General features: G+C 38.0%; 1 protein-coding gene across 1 annotated transcript in view; it reads right to left on the bottom strand.

The window, feature by feature from the left end:
- Nucleotides 1-17249, bottom strand: part of RALYL (RALY RNA binding protein like) — a 425012-nt gene extending 407763 nt beyond the window's left edge. Inside the window, exon 1 of the mRNA XM_055546403.1 lies at nt 16979-17249. Coding sequence (XP_055402378.1) covers nt 16979-17234 — 256 coding nt within the window. The 5' untranslated portion in view covers nt 17235-17249. The remainder of the gene's footprint in view (nt 1-16978) is intronic.
- Between the last annotated feature and the right edge of the window lie 6152 nt (nt 17250-23401).

A 23401-nucleotide genomic window follows, 5' to 3' on the forward strand; every position in this document is an offset into this window, starting at 1 on the left:
AATTCAGTGTTAGGAGGGGTTCAAAATCATTAAACGACAGGACTTAATCAGACGTCTGAAAGTGAAAGTGTTAGTCACTCAGTCGTGTCTGACTCTTTGTGACCCCTTGGACTGCAGTCCACCAGGCTCCTCTGTCCATGGAATTTGTTCACTGACAGGCAACATAAAAAAAAAAAAAAATTTCAATTCCAAATGTACAGTGATAAGGCCTAAATATAAATGGTAAAATTTAAAAGTCTCCTTGGAAGGAAACCTGGAGAATGCATTCATGAGAGTTGAGTAAACAGACACTTCTTGGACAGAACAAAAAGAGCAGGAGCAATATACAAGCAAGAATATTGGCCTGGGCAACCATTCCCTTCTCCAGGGGATCTTCCAGGCCCCAGAGATTGAGCCTGGGTCTCACCAGGGAAGCCTAATAATATGTCTAGTCTTTCACTTTCCTTTGTTTTTTATAGCACTTTGTGTATCCTGGGTGATATTTTAAGCATTTTACATATGCTGCTGCTGCTAAGTTGCTTCAGTCGTGTCCAACTCTGTGCGACCCCATAGACGGCAGCCCACCAGGCTCCACCGTCCCTGGGATTCTCCAGGCAAGAACACTGGAGTGGGTTGCCATTTCCTTCTCCAATGCATGAAAGTGAAAAGTGAAAGTGAAGTCGCTCAGTCGTGTCCGACTCTTAGCGACCCCATGGACTGCAGCCTACCAGGCTCCTCCATCCATGGGATTTTCCAGGCAAGAGTACTGGAGTGGGGTGCCATTGCCTATGGAAGCATTAATCTTTAAAATAAATCAGTGAGGTGGACTTTCTTAAGATTATCTGTATTTTACAGACAAGGAACCAACACTAAGACCTTTAGTAACTTGCCCCAAATTATCCAACTGGTCTGTGGAAAGCTAGAATTCTAACCTAGGAGGCCTGAATCCAGAACCTGTGCTCTTAATCACGATCTTTCACAAACAATGGAAAGATTAATTTCAATTTCTGTGTTTTAATTTCAATTCATTTAAATTCAGAATTGCAGTATCTATATTTTTTCAAGAGTTGATACTCTAATATTTAGCACCTATTTTAGATATTTCTAAGCTATTCAAATTGAAATCTACATTTCCCAAAAGACCTTCTCCAACAGTCTCAAAATATTGCAATCCTTTCAAAAAATTCCCATAATACTTAACGTGCATTACAATATGATTTACCATTATAGTTTCTACCTTCTATTGTGTATATGTCACACCTGTATATTTTACTCCACAGTGGCCCCAATTAACTTATAATACTTAATTTTTTATGGTACCTGATATGCATTATGACAAGCTTTATCTTGTATTTGCCATCTTCTTTTGCAGACTATTTTATATGTACATAGTTTACTACACAATATATTTTCTAAGGGCAGTCTACTTTATTTTCTGAGGGCACTATTTCACGTTATATGTTACTTTATGTTACTTCACTTTATTTGGGTGTGGCATTGTGTTTCTGTTTCCATGTTCCTTTCGTGCTTCATATGGGCTGACTAGCCTCTAACAATTACACAAATCCTGGGGAAAGAATAAATGCTTTTATTAGAACGGTACTTTGAGATCAATTCCCAAGTGACTTACAGACATTTTGTTAAGATTAAAGGATAACAAGGTATTTTATTTTATCTATTAGTGTGTCTAGGTTTGTTCTATGGAAGAAATTCGAACAGGTTAGAGCAAATAAAGTCTTTCTAACTGTTGCTTTGGAGACGGCAATGGCACCCCACTCCAGTACTCTTGCCTGGAAAATCCCATGGACGGAGGAGCCTGGTGGGCTGCAGTCCATGGGGTCGCTAAGAGTCAGGCATGGCTGAGCGACTTCACTTTCGCTTTTCACTTTCCTGCATTGGAGAAGGAAATGGCAACCCACTCCAGTGTTCTTGCCTGGAGAATCCCAGGAACGGGGGAGCCTAGTGGGCTGCCGTCTATGGGGTCGCACAGAGTCGGACACGGCTGAAGCGACTTAGCAGCAGCAGCAACTGTTGCTTAGGAGTTTACAGTAAGAATATTAAATGAAAAATTGCTCAGGAACAGTATCTAGCCCTGCTTTAACTAATCTAGGTTCAGTGATTGAGTCAAATACACAATTTCAGAAGTGGAAAAGATAAAGACGTGATCCAGTGGTTAAGAGTCTGCCTGCCCGTGCAGGGGACATGGGTTTGATCCCTGGTTCGCGAAGGTTCCACGTGCTGCCGGGCAACTAGACCTGTGCACCACAGCTCCTGAGCCTGCGCTCTGGAGCCCGTGAGCTGCACCACGGAGCCCACGTGCTGTGGCTCTTCAGGCCTACGTGCTCTAGAGCCATGCTTTGCAAGAGAAGCCACCGCAATGAGAAGGCCGCGCGCGCCAACTAGAGTAGCCCGCCGTGTGCAGCAATGGAGACCCAGCGCAGTCAAAGCAAAAAGGAAATATAAAGAAAAGCCCCCAGGCTTTCTGCCATATGTGGGGGCATGTGTCTCCCGGGCTGACATCATTAACTCTGCGATTCAATTTATTCTGGGATTTTGCTAATTAGCATTTGTTTAGAGAGCATGAAATATTGTAGTTCTGTTTACTGAAAACCTGAAAAGTCTTTTGTGCTGCAGTCCACAGAGTATTGTTTTTAATACTTATTATCTGAGAACAGTGAATGATGAAGATGAAGATGGAAGGAGGAAGAGGAGGAAGACTTCTTAAACAATTACCAGATGTTATATGTATAGTTCAGATAGTAGAATTAAGAATAACCTACAATTGTCTTGAAAAATACTAGAAAGAAATTCTAAGACTTCTGTCTTCATGAAACGATGCTCTCTATAACATTTAGCATGCTATAAGATTTGCTGTTTGTAAAATGGGGTTAATTAAACTAACAATCTAGAATCCATGACAGATGTTGGAAAGATAAGGTTTTTAAATGTAACAAAGCGAATCTTGAATTTCTTTGAGAATTTCGGTGAGTGCAAATAATGTAGAGCTGATAATGTCCTTACTAAAGCCTACTATTTTAAAATAGTAGCACATTTCTGTCAATTACAGAAAAGATAAAATAAAAGTGACATATTGAATACCACCCAATAAGTATTTCACTTGTGCATAACATTCAAGAGCCTTCACCGCGTTGTGAATAAAAATTTGAAAACATATATAAAGGTCATCTAAATACAACATTTTGTAACTGGCAACAATTTTGTATATCTGGATAATATAAAATTGTTGGAAAATTGGTTGCTTAAAATATAGAGATGTATTGGACATCAGGGGAGAAAGAACGGTGGAGAGGTAAGTAGGTTCAAAGATTCACTAATAATTCAATGTTCATATTCTTATTGCAGCTAATGTTCAAATTAACTGAAAGATTAGCATATAATTTATATCTTGGGAAATAAAAACTCTGTAAAACTATAAAGTTGATAATGTCTGTTAATAATACACTCTTTAGATACTGAGGCAGGCAAAAACTAATTTCTTATCAGTAAAAATTGCAATAGGTTTATATAATGATGCCTTACTAAAAAAGGCTCCTTATTACCAGCAGTACTCCAGAAGTTTTCTACAAGATTTTCATGACTTAGAAGCCCCTACAAGGATTGTGTATGTCTCAAGGTATTCTGCAACGGTCTAGCCTGTCCAAAATAATCATCAGCACTCATCATTTTGGCTGAGGTTATCTGACTGTCTGTCCTCACTGTATGTTCGGACATCACATCTGATTTGTAGCTGAAGGCATAGGAAGGAGAATAACTCTCACCAAAATGGAGGAGGGCAGACGCAATGGGAGAGCCGATGTATTTGTTAGAGAAAGCACCACCTAGGGATGCTGCACTTCTAATCTCTTTGCTTAACAAGCTTTTAGAGCTACCATTGAATCACATATATTTGAGCATCTGAGCAGTCTCAACACTCAATATTTTTCACTTCCCACTTTTATAAGGCTTGTTCTTCACAATTTCTAGTGGTGATCCGAAATGCTTGAATGGAAAGATTGAATGAAAGAAATCACATCTCTGCAAGGTACTATACTAAAGATGCGAAGAGAAAGAGAGCTTTTAAAACTGTTTAAATCAATAAACATATGAACCTGTCAACTGCACAGATGGATTAATTTGTTTCTGGTCTTTGTGTTTTTAAGGATTAAAACAAACTGGTGATACAAGTGGTAAGCTATGGCCATAAACACCCTATAATAGTTTCTCTGAAATGCACCTACTGAGTGTTCTTTTTCTGGACAAACAGAAAAGATGTATCAATATTATAAATAATGTTATTGCTAAAATAATGACAAGCACTATGTGCTTTCACATAGGTTATCTTATTTGAAACCATTAAAACTTTTCTAAATGAATGGAGTTTCTTTTGCTATGATTACTTTAAAAGAGTGCTAGTGAGGCAATGGCACCCCACTCTAGTACTCTTGCCTGGAGAATCCCAGGGACGGAGGAGCCTGGTGGGCTGCAGTCCATGGGGTCCCTAAGAGTTGGACACAACTGAGCGACTTCACTTTCACTTTCATGCATTGGAGAAGGAAATGGCAACCCACTCCAGTGTTCTTGCTTGGAGAATCCCAGGGACGGGGGAGCCTGGTGGGCTGCCGTCTATGGGGTCGCACAGAGTCGGACACGACTGAAGCGACTTAGCAGCAGCTTAGCAGCAGTGACTGTAACCAGCAGTGGTTTTGCCCCTCAGAGGACTTTTTCATGATCACCACTAGGAGTGGGTACTGTCGAGTAGGTAGAAGTCAGGGCTGCTTCTAAACAGTCTACAGTGTACAGAGCAAGCCCGCAAAACAAAGACCCCAAACTTAAACAGTACCAAGGTTAGGAAATATTGCTCTAAAGATGTCTATGGCCATATACAGTCCACCAGAAATTTCAAAGTGCAGACACCATGTCACTTAATGACAGATAACTATAACAACAAAGAATAAAAATGAAATCCTCAGTAAATAGCATGTACAATGGCACTAAATCTGAGCGTAATCTTCATTTCCAGCAGAGCTCACCCTAGCTGATGTCCTGGCTGGTACAGACTGTTAATAATTCTTTCACAAATGAAGGAAGAAGTGAATGAATATTTCAACAGTACAAGGAAATCAATATGCATATTAAGTAATATATTACATAACTAAAATGTAACAGCAACTTAAATGATAGTTAACAAATATAAGATATTCTTTTGAAGCCAATCTTCATTACAGTGAATACAATCTCATAAATATTTCTATATAATTAGATTCAATAATATATCTTGCAAGCTCCTTCACAGTCTGGCATCAGTCTCATCTCTCTTTAGTCTTATGAGACTATTCTTCACCCACAGGCCTTTATTCACCTCTGCCTGATTTAGGACTCCAGATATAATGCTTCAGCCATGGAGAATTACCTCTCCATATCCACCCATCCTTCCAATTATGATTCTCAGTATCTGCTTTTATAGAGTCATCTCTCATCACACTTGCAATCACCTGAATTAATTTCTTATTCTCAGCAGTTACTGACTCTACTCTTACGGACCATCTATACCATCTATTCAAAATCTGCCCAGAATGATGCAGCCAAAAAAACACAAACAAACAAACAAAAAAACCCTCAAACAAACAAAAACAGAATAGGGAGGATTTTTCACAGCACTAGAATGATTTCAGAGGCTGAAATCACCATGTACAGATTTTTATCACATGGTTTATACCATAAGCAAGCAAGGTTCTAAGCCCTTCACAAATATATGAGTTCTGTATTACACACTGGACTGAACACTATTATTTCCACTTTACAGATTAGGAAATGGATTCTGAATGAATACCTGCTTCAAGTTACTTTACCAGATGTGGCAAAGTACCTGCCCACTAAAGACTTACTGGTTGTTGGGGGGAGTGGCAGCCCCGTGTGCGTCAAGCTGCATGCCTGCTAAGTTGCTTCAGTTGTGTCCAACTCTTTGAGACGCGATGGACTGTAGCCCACCAGGCTCCTTGTCCATGGGATTCTCCAGCAAGAGTACTCGAGTGGGTTGCCATGCCCTCCTCCAGGGGATCTCCCCGACCCAGGGATCGAACCTGTATCTCTTGTGTCTCCTGCACGGGCAGGCAGGTTCTTTACCACTAGTGCCACCTGGGAAGCCACTGGCATCCAGGTGTGGGCAACGAAACAGAAGCAGTCAGGTGAGCACTATTCAGAGGACTGAAATGCAAAACTGGCAGGGTGCCGCCCTCTTTTCCCACTAGTCCCCTGGTTTGACATCTTTCTGGATACATGGTAGTTATGGGGATCAGGAGATGCCAAAATATTCCACTTTGGCATATTTATTATTATATTATTTAGAATTAGAGTTACTTGCTGCTGCTGCTAAGTCGCTTCAGTCGTGTCCGACTCTGTGCGACCCCATAGACGGCAGCCCACCAGGCCCCGCCGTCCCTGGGATTCTCCAGGCAAGAACACCGGAGTGGGTTGCCATTTCCTCCTCCAATGCAAGAAAGTGAAAGTGAAGTCGCTTAGTCGTGTCCGACTTTTAGCAACCCCATGGACTGCAGCCTACCAGGCTCCTCCATCCATGGGATTTTCCAGGCAAGAGTACTGGAGTGGGGTGCCATTGCCTTCTCCCAGAGTTACTTGAGAGACAGCCAATGCAAGAAGGACACTCTGACCCTTTTTTGTCCCCCTGAAATCAATAAATACAACTCTCATGGAAAAGGTACTCACTCTCTCTGCACCACGAGTTAGAGAGACATCCTTACTACCAGAGATCAGGAATTTTGAGGCTGTGAAGACTGTATAAACAAACTTTGTTACTTCTTAAATAATTCACTATCCCAAGGCCAAACCACTTTACCTTGTCAACTGTTCACAAATTTATTGTTTGTCTAAAAGCTATAAAAGCTGCCTGCTTTGGTCACTTCTTTGAGTTTAGTATTTCTGATAAGCTCCTGTACATACAAAGCAAATTTGTTTTTCTCCAGTTACTCTCTCTTATATCAATTTAATAATTAGATCTGCTAGCGAACTTTGACGAGAAGAAAGAAAAGTTTCATCTTCCTTACAGTATCCACTAACCGCAAAATGTAAGAACAGCCTACGGCCTGGACCCTGGATTAAAAAGGGACAGAGCTCTCATCCTCACCCATCTCCTCCTTAGCACATTGATTATATTTTATGTGAGAAAGGAATAAATTTCTACTGTGTTAACTATTAAAATGTTAGGGATTGTCTGGCACTGAGGCTACTATACTTTAACTAAAATACTGAACAACTGTCCTATAAGAAATAACAAGCTAGTTGACAAATCTACTTTCAGGAAAGGTGCAATAGATAATAAAGAGCATGCCTTCAGGGTGCCTAGGGTAAGCCTGGGATCACAGCACAATCATTGATAGCATCCCTTCTCACTCTCAGAAGCATCCTGGTTTGGATGATACAATGTGCAGTAGCTTTAATGATATATTCAGATGAAAAAAAAAATTGCTGGCAGGAATGAAGAGTGGGGTTTCTATGGTGGCTCAGTGGTAAAGAATCTCCTTGCCTATGCAAGAGATGTGGGTTCGAACCCTGGTCCAGGAGGATCCCGGGTGTGGCGGAGCAGCTAAGCCCAGGTGCAACAGCAGTTGAGCCTGTGCTCTGGAGCCCGGGAACCGCAGCTCCTGAAGCTGAGCTCCTCACCAAGGAAGCCTCCGCAATGAGGAGCACACGTGCCCGACTAGAGGGCAGCTCTCATTCTCCGCAACCAGAGGAAGCCCGCGCAGCAGTAAGATCCAGCACAGCCAAGCAGAAATAAATAAGTAATCTTTTCTTGCAGAAAGAATAAATACTGAAAACAATTAGAATGAGATTATGTGAGTTTGACATCCAGCAGCAGACAGCATCTGTGTGCTAGGAGGCAAGTTTCTTTCTCTGAACTTCAGTTCCTAGCCAGCAGACTAGACATGACCTATTCATATTACATCCCTCTCAGCACTGTTGTGAAGAATCAAATAAGATAATCTGTGCTGGCGAAGCTTTGACAATGATGACGTACTGTGAAAATACCTAGCCACTAATGATAGTAAAAAAGCTACTAATGGGTGCCATTTTAAGGACTGGAAAGGAAGCATTCCATGAATGGAATCTCTCTTAAACCCACATATCATTACTACAACATTTGGACAAAACATATATATGTTGATATTTGATGCTTATTAAAGACTGGGCTATTTTTAGAAAAATAAAGGCAGGACTATTGAATAGCTTGGGCTTCCCAGGTGGCGTTAGTGGTAAAGAACCTGCCTGCCAATGCAGGAGACGTAATAAGACGCAGGTCCGATCCCTGGGTCCAAAAGATCCCCTGGAGGAGGACGTGGCAACAGAGTCCAGTATCCTTGCCTGGAGACTCCCACGCACAGAGGAGTCTGGCAGGCTACAGTCCATAGAGTCGCAAAGAGTCAGACACGGCTGAAGCCACTTGGCATGCATTGCATTGCTGTTTCTGGGGTGTCTGACTTTGAGAGACTGAATCCCCCCTCAAGGGAGCCACAGAGCCTTCTCTTTACACCAACCCCATTATAATTACTTCCTTCCTTGGAAACGTGCAACCGCCCCTTTTTCTTTCTCTGCCTTCTCTTCCTTCTCTTTCTCCTTCTTTCCCTGTCTTTATTTTTCTGTGTTACACTTTTCAATGGGGGTAAAAGGCCCTTTGGGACTTCTCTAATGGCTCAGTGGTAAAGAATCCACCTGCAGTGCAGGAGAAGCAGGAGAGGCGGGTTGGATCCCTGGGTCAGGAAGATCCCCTGGAGGAAGGCACACCCAGTACTCTAGCCTGGAGAATCCTGTGGACGGAGGAGCCTGGTGGGCTGCAGTCCATGGAGTCCAGAGAGTTGGACACGACTGAAGCAACTGGGCACAAAAGGGCCTGCAGTGAAACCCACCTGTTCCTATAAATGTTCATTCATTCGCCCAGAACACATGGAGCACTTATCATGAAAGTGTCAGCACACGGCAAGGTGGCAGAAAGATGCATATAAACATGCATCGTCCATGTTCTCAAGGAACGGACCTGTGGGGAGAAGGAACAGGCACCAATTGCAAAATAGTCAGTATAAAAATAGAACTGAAAAGAAGATATGCACTAGAAAGGGATGCCAATAGTTTTGAGGTATCAAAGTAGGTTTCTTTAAACATTTGACCTGAGATCTGAAGGCCAAACAGCCAACTTAAGGGAGTGCTAAAGTGGAGAAGTGAGGTGGGACGGCGGGAGCTTGGTAAGGAAGGATATTCCACAAGCTCAGACAGCATGTGCAAAAGTCCTGGTGTCGGAGAGAAGACGACTTGTTCCAAGAACAAGCCGACTTCGATGCAGTGCCAAGAGAGGCTGAGAGGGCAATGTGGCAAGTCCACAGATGGGCAGAAAACAAATCGCAGGGAAAGTTGAAGGCCGCAGGGAGGGTTTCAGTCTCTTTTCTGAGCACAATGAGGAACCACTGGTAATTTTTTATCAAAGGGTGATATGGTTAAATTTGTCTTTTGAAAAGATCACTCCGAATGCAAAATAGTGGCTGAGAATAAAAGCACTTTTGAAAGCCATTACTCATAGGACATGCCTGGAGTATTACCAGCATGGAGCAATACTGGTGTATTACCAGCATTTGTTTCCTTACTTCTTTGTCCATATTCAGGATTGTTCTCCAATATCTCTCTTCTTATCAACTCATTTTCCATCACTTCTCTCATGGTCAGGATTAAAATTATTCACCAGATTTACTCTAAAATTAGCAATCCTTATTCATGCACTTTCTTTGAATTCCTTAAGCAATTTCAGGAGATTTATAGTGTAAATGCAAATTAATCTAATTATCTATTTTATGTTCTTTCTTTTAAGCTAGACTTTGAACCTCAACAACAGGAACCTGTTTACAGGTGTTACAGCAAAATGGTTTCGACCGATAAATGATTTTTTTACTGTTGGATTTCTCCTACTATTAATAACTGACTTCCTAAGTTCATAAATTGTGCTCTTGCAACCATCATGAGTGAAATTATCTAAAAATAAAGACATTACAAATGTTTATTTATAGCCTGTGTGTAATCAAGCCAACTGTGATCAGTGCAAATTGGAACTGATCTAGACTTAGTCTCCAACCTCTGCATGCTATTTCGGTACAAGATGACACTTTATGTATGACCTCTCATATAAAAATTGTCAGTATTAGACATTTCAAATGTTTATTTCATCTCTCACATAATGTGTTTGAGAAAAAGTAGTTCCACTGGCTAAATTTGGATTAAAAATATAATAAATATTTCTAACATTAACAAAACCTAGAATTCAATTTCAATGAAGTACTAAGAAGAGGATTCTCTTTTAAATTTTTTTATTTAAGTTATGTTAAATAACCAAATTGAAATGCATTTTTGTAAAGAGCTGTGCATTATAAAAATTATGTTTTTTTACAAAACATATTCAGAATAACTTCACAGTTAGATTCTGATTTTCTAAAATCCCCAAGTACTGTGGATGAAATGCAATTAATTGTTTTTTTCCACAGTTCAGCAATCATTCATTACATATCAAAGGCAGGACACCAGGGATAAAAAAAGGGCATCACTTTTTCAACTGTAGCGCAAAAGATGTGTTGAAGAACTGAAGATGTATACACCAAGAAAATTAAATTTTTTTCCACATTTCTTCCTTATCATACCCACAAGGTATGCTGTTATGGGTACTAGGAAGGCAGCAGTACACAAAATCCATCTCTCCACCCAGTTTATTTATTTAAAATTCTTTAATGTGTTCAAATAGGGAGAAGGCAATGGCACCCCACTCCAGTACTCTTGCCTGGAAAATCCCATGGGCGGAGGAGCCTTGTAGGCTGCAGTCCATGGGGTCCTAAGGGTCAGGCACGACTGAGCAACTTCACTTTCACTTTTCACTTTCATGCATTGGAGAAGGAAATGGCAACCCACTCCGGTGTTCTTGCCTGGAGAATCCCAGGGACAGAGGAGCCTAGTGGGCTGCTGTCTAAAGTCGCACAGGGTCAGACACAACTGAAGCAACTTAGCAGCAGCAGCAGCAGCAATGTGTTCAAATATCACTTCTCCAAGCAAAGGATAAAGGGCATTTATCAGGTAAATTTTTTCAGATGGTCAACTGTGCCCTGGGAATAAGAAGAGATCTCAATGGAGAAAAGAAGAGAGGATCATTCTGAAATATGTCACAGACTGTGGTCACCGCTGGCATGATGCCACATGCCACACAAGTTTGAATGAGTGAACTGTGAACTGAAAACAAAGGCATAAACTTTAAGTAGCTCAGGAGAGGTGAGAAGGCACCCTAGTAAACATGTCAAATTCACAGTCCGGTTTGGGGCATGACTTGATCACAGATTTAAAAAATAATGGAGACATTCAGTGCAGTTTGAGGAAATAGATATTTTTCTTTGTTTTTTTGTTTAATCATTCTGGAGTAACAAATATATAGGCGTCTAATCACAAGGGAAACATATCACCTTAATTACTAGTTTATGTGCTATAAGCCTTTAAGGGAAACAACTTCAGCAAACAAACTACGTATTCCATAAAATAGTCCATGGGTTCATTATCATGCTGGTAAAATGGCTAGACCATGGAACTAATTCAAGGTGCCTTTTCATAAGTTATGGTATAAATTTTAGAAATGTTGTCAGCATAGTATGAATAAAAAATCCAAGAGAGAAAACTTAATCAAAACATTAGACTGTGACCTACTTTCAAAATTCAAATTAGAGTTCCAATATTTTGAGCTCTAATTTCTGAGCTCCCTTAGTACTCTGTGCACTATAATTTTTTGGTAGAATCCAGCAATTTAAAAAATAATTTCTCATTTTATGTGAATTTGAGAAGAATGTAAAATATATACTTGCTTAAAATTTCAAATGAGAATTTGATGATAATTTCATGGTTAAAAGATGTTTTCACCAGAAAGATAGAGAATATTTTATAATACAGGTATATGGAGTTCTGGTTCTTAACTGTTCAGGTATACGAATGTAGTCAAGTGAGTAACATCATCTTGACTGGGCCTGCAGTGACTGACTTGCACTTGGTTGAAAGATGGTTATGTCAATGGTTTTATCAAAGACAGACATTGAAATTTGGCAAGTTGGATGAAGTTTTCTCTGCTACTCAGCCGAGCAAATGACTTTGAGTATAGAAGACAATGACATGAAAAGAAACTCAAGCTTTGAAGATAATAGGCTCAAGCTCTCCTAAATGAGATTTTTAAATATTAGAATAAATCAGAATACTTGCACACATGGCCTTGGGGGTTTGGGAATCATTGGTACTGATGGTGAAATGGAACTGACATAGGATCAATCGCTAAGAAAGCAGTCACCAATACAGGGAGCTTAGGGAGGGCACAGTAACTGCCATTTAGAATTGGGAGAGAGAAGAGCGCTGCAAAAGCAGTTCAGATGGAGATTTTCAGAAGGCTGGTGATAACTCTTCTAGTTATTTGGACTCAAAGATTTCTCCACATATCCATCTTCAGCCAGTACTCTTCTCATGCTATATACTTCACTGGGGTGAGCTTATCCATCTCCATAGTGTTAACACTGTGTTGATGACATGCATTTTTTACTTTTAGTCTAAATCTCTCCTCTTAGTTTGAACTTGCAAGATTCTACGAAATACATATACCTGGATATCCTGAAGTACATCAATCTCAATACATCTATTCAATCCTGAACTCACTGTCCTACACAAAAATCTTTCTTCCCTTTGGAAATCATTCTCCACCATCCTCATGATCCACAAGGCAATTCAACAGAGAACTCAGCCAGAAATATGGGAATCATTCTTGATTCTTCTTTCTTTCTGGCTCACCCATTTTTGAGAACTAGCCATTAAGTCTTATTGATTCTACATCATTTTCCTAATTTTTCCCTCTTCATTTCTATATTTGAAACCTGGACTCTTTCAGTAGTCTCCCAACACATGTCCTTGTTTCTAGTTTCATATCACATTAATTCACCCATCAAACTGCTAATGGATTATTCTTTCAATAAAAAATTTTCAACAACTTAAAACATTTCAGTGTCTCCTTACTTGCAGACACAAAATGGCTGTTAATATTTTCCACTTGATAAAAGCTAGGTTTCATCACATGCATAATCAATTCTCAGTTTAAGAGTATACCTATAATTCCATAGAACTATGAGAACTCACATTAAGATGTTTAATTTTTTTTCTGACTCTACTGCAGTTTAATTTCTAAATTGCATTATAAAAAATTTAAGCACACGGTGATGTGAAGATTGTTTCTACTTAGAAGTTACTTGAATACGCACTGAGATAAGATAATATAGGTAAAGTACTAGCCCAGTGCATGCCTTAATATTAATTTTCTTCCCATTATAAATAAAAGAAAAATATTTATGTAGGTTGAGGTACATGAAGTTAATTATCAATTTTATGCGACAGGGGTCTATTATTTGATCCATAATCAATTCACTTGAAATTAAGAGCTTATAAGGTTTAGTAGGAGCTGCAAATCATAAACAATCTCATTGAGAGTCTAAAATTTCAAGAAGCAAGTGATTTTACCTACACCTAAGTATCCCCCGTCACCAAAAACAAAATATATAAAGCCAGAAGTGGGTATATCTCCTGGAAAGCTAAGTATTTTCTTCAGGAACCAGCTTCCTATAAGGAACATCTGGAAGACAAGCCTTTGCCTGAGTCTCTAGCAATATGGTTTAAGACCAGGTCAGTATACTGAAACATGAGTCCTGAAAAGCAAAAGTTATGAAGCTATAAAACACCTACTTTGTATGAAAAGGCATTCTGATTAGACACAAGGAATGAGAGACTAGATTTCAATTATAGTAAAGGAATGAAGTCTTTTACTTGGATTGAGGCAGAAAGGGTGATTAAGACTGATTAAGTTATGTGCTGAGATTAAATGGAGGACACATCTGAGACAGGATTCCAGAATGACTGAAAAGGGAAAATTGGCCTCCTATCAGAAGCATGGTTTAATTCTGTGGCTCTCAAAGCACAGTGATTTGGCATCATCATCCTTCCCCCTTGGGTAAGTAAGGTGCTAAATTTTTAGTGTGGCTATTGCCTCTTCGCCACTGCATTTTTCTCTGATAAAGGCTGGTGATGGGTGTTTGGACCAAGGATAGGTGGCCCCAAAGGATGCCTCATTGGCATATGGATTATTTTGAAATAAAGTGCAGTTGATGCAAGAGGGACGCTGAACCACTTCTCTGTCTCTCTAAAGTCAGGAAATAAATCTCTCTCATGTGAAAGGTGCCCTCCCTACAACTGGGGGAAGAAGGACAGCCTTATTTTCAGAGATAGGGAATTTGGGCAGAAAAACCTGTATGAAAGCAACTCTTCCAACTTCTTTACTAATGTACTACCCAAGCTCAGACTTTGTTTAAATGCCTTACTAATTAAGTCCCAAAGCCTGTTTCTTTGTCCCATCAATTCTTTTCAAATTTATTGTTTTATTTATTTATTTCTGTCTAAAAAGTATATAAGCTGCCTGCTTTGGTCATTTCTCAGGCAATTCTGTGAGACCTCCATGTGACTGAATTACAATTTGTTTCTTTTTCTCCTGTTAATCTGAGCTGTGTCAATTTTATTATTAGCCCACTCACAAGAACTCAAGATGGGTAGAGGCGGGAAATGGCCCGCTCTCCAACGTAGGAAAAGGGACTCTGGGAGATTAGCTTTTAACTGACTTTATATTGGCAATTATTTTTTTTTAATTAGTAATTAAATGCATTTCTACAAATATGTACTAGTTTTATAATAATCATGAAACAGGTAATAAATGGTTATTTCTCTGATACTTGGCTCAGATGTGGCCCTGAAGTAGAGATTTCAATTTAGAAGGTAAGGCATAATTGGTCAAAAAATTCCAATATCAAGGTAAAGGAGTAGAATGGTAACACTGAAAACAAAGGACAAATATAAAAACTTACCACTATATTTTGGAAGGCTTTATTTTTCTTTAAAATACAGAAAAGTTAATTGGAGAAGTATTAATAAAACTATATTCCTATATGGTAATGGTATTCTGAGGTTTTATTGCAAGCACTTACATAAAACTTCTTTTATCCCCTCAAAACTGATACCTCAGACTTTACTCTCACTATATTGAATTCCACACCTTCTCCCAAATTTTCGATAATTAAATTATATGACTTTAATGCAACATTCTTTACACTCAGCTTGATTTGTCTATGCATTTTTATCTTGTTTCTTTTATATGCACCTTCATCTTTACATCGGTGGACATGTTAGAAGTAACATCATAAATTAAAATCTGTAATTGCAGGGAGTTCCCTGGTGGCCTAGTGGTTAGGATTCTGAGCTTTCACTTCTTAGCCTGTTTGCAGTCCCAGGCAGGAGTACTGAGATCATGCAAGCCTTACGGCATGGACACAAAATATCAAAAAGATGTAATTCCAGATACATGAGGGCCATGAAAAAAAATAAAAAGTTTAATAATCCAATAGACAATGCAGGTAAGAGGGCAGAAGACTATTTTATTTTAGATAAGTCGTTCAGAAAACCTTTTCAGAGAAAGTAGAACTTGAGAATGGCATACAATAAAACAGGGAAAAATAATTAGCAAAGACCTGTCTTCTGAGCAGAGGGAACAGTAAATCCAAAGCCTCTGAGGCAGGAACAGTTTTCGAATGTCTGAGGTATATCTATCAAGACAGCCAGTAACACTGAAGTGGTACAGGAAGGCAGAGAGAAGGAGTTGAAGAGGTGGTAGCATCATAGCCATGGCATAGAATATAAACTTTATTCTGGGAGCAATGTAAATGTATTAGAGATGGAAGAGAAAATTAATGGCATAATCTCACTTATGTTTTTAAACGGGTATTCTTGCAGGAGTGGAAAGAGACAGACCAATTAAGGGGTTATTTCAGAAGTCCCCCTGAGATAATGGTGGCCTGTATAAGATGGCTATTGGTATAGATTTAAAAGTCGATTGGGTTTGGGATATACTAATGGTGAGAAACGTGATGATGGATTATATTCGGAGTGTGAGGGGAAGAGAAGAATCAAGGTTGACACTCAGGATTTTATTTGAAAACTGGATAAATGAAGCTTCCACTTATTACAATGGAGAAGTGTGAGGGTGGAGGAAGTTGTGATGTGAAAAATCAGGAGTACTGCTCTGTGCTCTAGGCTTATGAAGCCAACATGCTTGTTGGATATCCAAAAGTAGACAATGTATAATCAGTTTAATGCAAGAGTCTGAACATGACAAGAGATATAAATTAGAGAATCACTGAGGTATTAATTCTACTTTTTCCTTAAGTAGAAATAAGATTGTCTAATTTTTTATTTTTATCTGCATACTTACTACAAAACATTTTCTCCTAAGAATTTTCTTTTTACTTCAGACTGTATGCTCCTTTCTTTGAAAAAAGAGTTATATTATTTTCTGGATATGAGACATAAATCTGATTACTGCACATGACTGAAAAGGCATGATGGACAAGAGAAGAAAGGGTAGTTTATATTCCTTTTCCAGTTCTCAGGATTTACTTCTTTTTGTTATTTTCTATCCCTTCTCCTCCCAAAATAAAAACAATAAGTGAGGGAAATGCATTAGCCTCTCAGAATAAGTACTATAAGTATTAAAAGTAATTATTATGATTCTTTTGCTTCACATAGTATTTCCTGGAAGATAAGACATTAATCAAGTCAAACAAAGTTAAATGTGATGCATAACTTTCACTTGCCTATTAAGCCTGGTGGTGGTACTAAGTATTACAAATCAGCCTTGATCTCAAGCTTATAACTTGTAGAGAAAATGAGACACTTATAATTAGTATAATATGAGAACAAGAAAACAATATCAGTTATAAATGTAAGGGCGCTCTAACTGGTTAAGAAATAAATACCATGGTAGTACTGGCTTTTCAACAACAACGTTATGTCCAAGTGTGCTTGGAGAGTAGAACTCGGACGTGAAGCCACAGTCAGCAGGACTTACCAAGCGGCTGGCCTGCAATGATCCTGGCGTTTTCTCCAGCCACTGCCGCTCTTGCGTGGCGCTCACTCATGTACTGTACAAATGCATAGCCTTTGTGAACTGAGCAGCCAACTATTTTTCCATACTTTGAGAAAATAGCTTCAATGTCAACTTTCTTGACGATGGCTGTATTCAGGTTGCCAATGAAAACACGGGAGTTGATGGACTTAGGGTCATTCTTATTGGTGACGTTGCTGGTCTGTGTTTTGCCAGTCATGGTTGGCTCAGCTTGTTTCAATCCTTAAACAAAAGAAAGACCAAAAGGAAAATAATTAGATTGAATGGATACCCCTGGCTTTTAGCAATTTTTCAGTAGTTCAGTAGTTACCAGGTAACCTTAAATCCCCAAGTACTATTAATTTTATTGAGAAGAAAATTTGGTAATATAAAAGATGAATATTGCATTGCAAAATGAAGTAGAAAAATAATTGTAATTATTTAGCATACAGTTACAAATACATTCCTGATTAATTTATCTAAAATTCAGGCCTACACAGTGATGAAACATCTTGTAGTGGTTTTTATTTTTATGTCTAGAAGTATTTCATAACCAAGTTTGAGAAACAAGCCACATTTTCTATTACTGAAAAAGAAAATCCAATATGACTATGGTCCGATGATGGAATATGGTACTGTAATTTATTGTTGAAACCCTGCATTTTTATTTCTACATTTTCTATAATAGGTATACATATTGGCTGTTTCATTACCAAAATCCTTCTATTGGAAATTAACAATTCATTTCAATAAATAGTGTAGAAGAGAAAAAAGGTATTAAAAATAAAATTTAATTAGAAAATTTAACATAAAAAACATGATTTTGACAGTAAATTATTTAACCAGAATTAGTTCTGTATATTCTCTTTAGCAGAACCAACCTCAGAAGTCATTTAAAAAGAAACAGCGTGTATAGTTAGTTTTCATCAATGATCAACAAATAGTAGAGACTGGGTATCTGTGTGGGAACATCCATTCTCAACCTCATTTTTAATTCATTTAACTGTCAGCTCATATGTTGCCTAAGGACTGCTACTATTTCTAAAAACTGCTTTCTGAGGTTGGCAGAGTATTTAATTGTGCTTAATTAAACTTAATGAAACTTTTATTTCCAAGTACTCCAGCACTTACAATTTATTTTTTAAGCTTTTGAAAATTCATCCATTCATCCAACAATATGTATTAAGCATGAGATATATATATATATATATATATATATATTTTTTTTTTTTTTTTTTTGACAGATCTCATCTTCTAAAGTGCCAAACAATTTAAAGAACTAGTATGGTGAAAATGAAATTTCAGCAAGGATAATCTCTAATATTGATGATCAATGTTGAATACTAGCTAATGGATAAATTTTATCAGCAACATTATATTTCTGTGCAAATAATCTCTTTTAAAATGTTACAGCTATAAAATAATTAACAAGTGCATTTTATTTTAAAAAATAATTAAAAATGGCATTTCTAAATTGAGCACTAAAGATGTGGAAATTTTAAAGGCATGTAAACTGGATATACTTGAAAATTTACTCACTACCTGTTTAAACTAGCTAATTCTAAAATCAAGAGCAACTGTGTATCATAAAATGTTTCAAATTAGGTTATTAATTATGAATTCTTAGATTACTAAAATTTTACTAAATATTGGACACATTATATATATATATATATATATATATCTGCTTGTAATGAAGGTTGACTTCATAAACAGAAATTCACATAAAAATTAAAAGTATGGCATCAGTAAAAACAGGGACTATATTGTTGCCTTGTTTTATCTTAGCTACATTTAGAGATTCCTTTAAGAATTACTCAAGGTTAGGGCTGAAGGAAAGGCAAGCTGATAGTTTTTTTTCCTTAGTTTTGCAATTGGAGCTATTGCATGAGTGAGTGAGTGTGTGTGCCTGCTCAGTCATGTCTGACTCTTTTGTGAGCCCGTGGACTTTAGCCCGCCAGGCTGCTCTGTCCATGAAATTTTCCAGGTAAGGATACTGGAGTGGGTTGCCATTTCCTTCTTCAGGGGATCTACCCAGATTAGGCATCAAACCTGTGTCTCTTGTGTCTCCTGCATTGGCAGGTGGGTTCTTTACCAACTGAGCCACCAAGGAAGCCCATGCCTCAAGCTAATGCTCTGAGAATCAATTCAAACAAAAAATAATTAAGGTGTACACATGTATTTTAAACATTCAGCTTCTTCATATAATTTAGTAGATTTTAAACACACTGAGGAGAAAAAATAAGCTAAATATCCCGTTTGTGGCTCCAGAACGTATTAAGGATTATTTTTCTTACAACTCTAAGTCAATATCAGTAATGCAATACATAGAAGTAATATTATTACTTTTTGCTCTTATATGATGTATATTTTTAGAAACACCATAAAATTACTTTCAAGAGTTAATGATTCTTATAGCTAATGTTTTCTTTCTTGGGCAGGAATAAATTGGTCAAAATGCAAACACAAGAATTGTTAAATTAAGTTGTAAACATGGCTTACAGATCCCAGTGGTCTGTCTTTGACAGTAAGCCTGGGTCAAATTTAAAATGGGGGCACAGTTGCACTCTGAATTTTCACTGTGTCAACATGCTTTCTCTGAGACCATCCTTATACTTTATGCAGATGACTCTCATAACTATAAGTCCAAGCTGCCATTTTATAATTCCATTTAATGACTTTTGATCACCTTACATCTGTATGTATTTAATCTCTCACAAGAAGACTGACTTGCCAGTTTCTATTAGGTTTTAACGACAGATTTTTGTCATTGTGTTGTACACTATCAACATTCTCTGCAAAATTAAGTTTTAAAATGTAATATGAATCTTCATCAGTTGAAGAAAGACTTCCACTTTCAGCCATGATGGAATAACAAGGTTAAAGTAACTCTGACTCAAACAATTGAAAAATAAGGCTAATGTACATGAAGCAAATGTTTTTTTTTCTGACATAAAGCCACAGGAAGTGTCAAACTATGGTATCTGAGCAAAACAAACAGAAAATAAAGGAAGTTCTAGGATAGCCTTAGATTTTTGTCTGGAAAGTATATATCATGTCTAAAGTTGGTCTGTGTGTGTGTGTGTGCATGTGTGTGTGTGTGTGTTCGAATGTGTGTCTTTGTGTGTGAGGTGTGTGCACACACGTGTGAGTGCGTGTGTCTGAGTGTGCGTGTGAGTGTGAGTGTGTGTGAGAGTGTGTGAGTATGTGTGTGTGCACACGTGTGTGTGTGCACGCACGTGTGAGGGCATGCATGTATATCACTGAAAGCAGACACCGACCTTATTGAATTTAAGTGGTAGATCAGTGTTTAAGGCAGGAAACTGTGAGGCAGATTTCTACAGAGAAGAGAGCTACACAGAGAAGCGATCCCACAAACTGTCTTACAGATCCCTTGAATCTATGCTGATTCCCAGGATATGCATGCAGTGGGTGAATTTCTATGAGGCGGGTTAAAAAGTTATTGGAAAGCTGTGACTGAATGCCTCCCAGAACCACAAAAGGCTGTGAATCATTCAGCTCCTACCAGCAGCAGTGGGAAGTCCAAATAGGCATCTTGAAGCATTAAATTTAGACATCCGAAGGGTCGGGACTTAGTAATGGGGATAAACAGTTCTTGCAACCCAACTCAAGAACCACCCCAACACAATTTAAAAACAGCTCTCAAGATGATCAAGCTAAACCAAAAGCAACCAACTGTCTGTGAGAGCAAAGCATAATATTCCTTTTTGAAAACTAGAACCCAGACACTAAGGAATAAAACACAAAATCTTTAGAATCTAATTAAAACCTCCTAGATAGCCAAAGATCAGAAAACATGACCGATAATCAGGAAAGAAGTTAAAGACAGAAAAATAATCAAGTGGATCATATAAAGACAAAACCTATAATATCCAAAATCAAAAATTATACTTGATAGACGTTATACCTTAAGAGACTCTAGAATAGGTTTGTGAATTTGAAGTTGTAGAAAAAGTGAATATCCAAAATGTATCAAAGAGATTAAACACTGGGACTTCCCTGGTGGCTCAGTGGTAAAGAATCCTCCTGCCAACGCAGGAGACATGGGTTTGATCCCTGGTCGGGGACGATCCCACATGCCAGGGAGCAACTGAGTCTGTGTGCAACAGCTAATGGGTCTGTTTCGTAGAGCCTGGGGGCCATAACTACCGGGACCGCATGCTGAAGCTGCAGATCCGCAGGCTCTAGAGCCCCGTCTCCGAAAGAGAGACCACTGCAGAGAGAAACCCCAGCACCGCACCTAGAGAGGAGCCCCGATCACAGCAACCAGACAAAGGCCTGTGCGGCAGCAAAGGCCCAGCAGAGCCAAAAATAAACAAATGAGTAAATATTTTTTTTAAAAGAGATTAAACACCAGAAAATAAATAGAGACTCAACGAATCATACAATAGTATCAATTATTTAACAGACATATATTTGGAGTCCTGGAGAAACAGAAATATTAAAATATTGGCCAAAAACCTACAAGATTTGATAAAATTCCATGATCCTATAGATCCCAGAATTTCACTGAATCCTAAGCAGGATAAACAGAAACAAAACCACACCCAGACACATCATAATCAAGCTACAGAAAACCAGTGATAAAGAGGAAAACCAAGGAGTTCTCAGGAACTGGAAAATGCCTACATTCTAAAGGGGGGGGGGGGTGAATAAAGGACAACAGTCAAAGTAATGTTATAACGTCAAAAAAATTGATAAGGTTAAAATGAACTAAAATGTATTTAGTTGAAAGTACAACTAAACCCAAAATTCGTCTCTTTATTTTTAAGTTGAAGTTTGAATGGAGTTAATGATTAGTGTCACAGAGAAGGCGATGGCACCCCACTCCAGTGTTCTTGCCTGGAGAATCCCAGGGACGGGGGAGCCTGGTGGGCTGCCGTCTATGGGGTCGCACGGAGTTGGACATGACTGAAGCGACTTAGCAGCAGCAGCAGCAGCAGCGTGAAAACTGTGAAGCCCCACTGCCTACAGAACCTTCTGCAGTGATGGAAGAACTCCACGTCTGCACTATCCAAAACGGTAGTCAGTTTCCCCATGTGACTTTTCAGGACTTAAAATGTGGCTTCTGAGATTAAGGTACTAAGACTTTAATTTTACTCAAATAAAATTAAAGTAAAATTTAATGGTTTTCTCTACCCAAAAGGCTAACAAATCTCTGGTCTTTTAAAAACATAAGGTGAATATAAATAAGAAAAAAATTAGCTATTTGTGTATTTTGTGGTATGATATTGGTGCCAGAAACTTATGAAAAGTTATGGTTTTAGAAATATTTTAGAAGAAAAACAAAAAGTCAAATAGCTGCCACATGAGGACTAATTTAAGAGTAGGATTTTCATTCTGGAAATATAAACTGAGTTGGTGACTGTTCTGTAAAATCTTAAAGAACATGTTTAGAAAAAGATGTTTATTTGTACTTGAAAGATATTTCTACTCTCTAATCTAAAATATGTACATTAATTATGAATTAAAGGCAATGTTAAAATGTACCTAAGAGAAAATATTTTTGGAACAGGCAAAATTAACAGGTCAGTAAACTATACCCTTCTTTTCATTTTATGGTCCTGAATTTACAATCTAAATTTTAGATTCATTCAGACTCTCATGAGAAATACCCAGGTATTCAAAAAAGTCAGCCAACAATATTAACACACACTGTATTCAAGAACCTGAAAAGAGATTAAAGGGATCCAAAAATGAATTTATAAAACCAAATCATACCATAAAATTCATCATCTGCTGAAATTTAAAGCTAGTACTCAAAAAAAAATCATAAAAAATAAAGTAAAACCTGGTAAATGCTGCAATATATAAAACTAAAGTTGTGATGTATGAAAAAAAAAAGAGCATATGAAGAGCAAAGATAACTTCTTGAAGCAAATGATATAGGAATTAACCATTAAATGATATTCAGAATTCACTGGGCATCTTTTTAACTTCTCAGTATTTACAGAAAGATGTTTTTCAAATACTTTAACTCACATACACATTCTTGATTTTTTCATAAAATGCGTTGCTATAAATTACTTTGATTTATAATTAGAAAAACAACTGAAATGAAATAAACTAATGTATTTAAGTATCTCTTCCTGGACAAAATAAACCAAAAGAAAGTCAGAATTTATTCTTCAGAAAACCATCCCCAATTCAGAAGTATATAACTTATATCCACCGGCGCAGTGACAATTCTTCAATAGATCTTAAGCATCATAAACGCTATTTTGTGAAAATAGGACAATCACCAGTATATCTGGTGATACCGCTACCATTCTTAAAGACAAATGTCACAATTACAATTAAGATTCAATTCTTAAACCTCGAACTGCTCCCTACTTTGAAATAAATCAGAGCAACTTTTCAAAAGTA

The sequence above is a fragment of the Bubalus kerabau genome, chromosome 14 (assembly GCF_029407905.1).
Source record: "Bubalus kerabau isolate K-KA32 ecotype Philippines breed swamp buffalo chromosome 14, PCC_UOA_SB_1v2, whole genome shotgun sequence".
In the NCBI taxonomy this organism is placed as follows: Eukaryota; Metazoa; Chordata; class Mammalia; order Artiodactyla; family Bovidae; genus Bubalus; species Bubalus kerabau.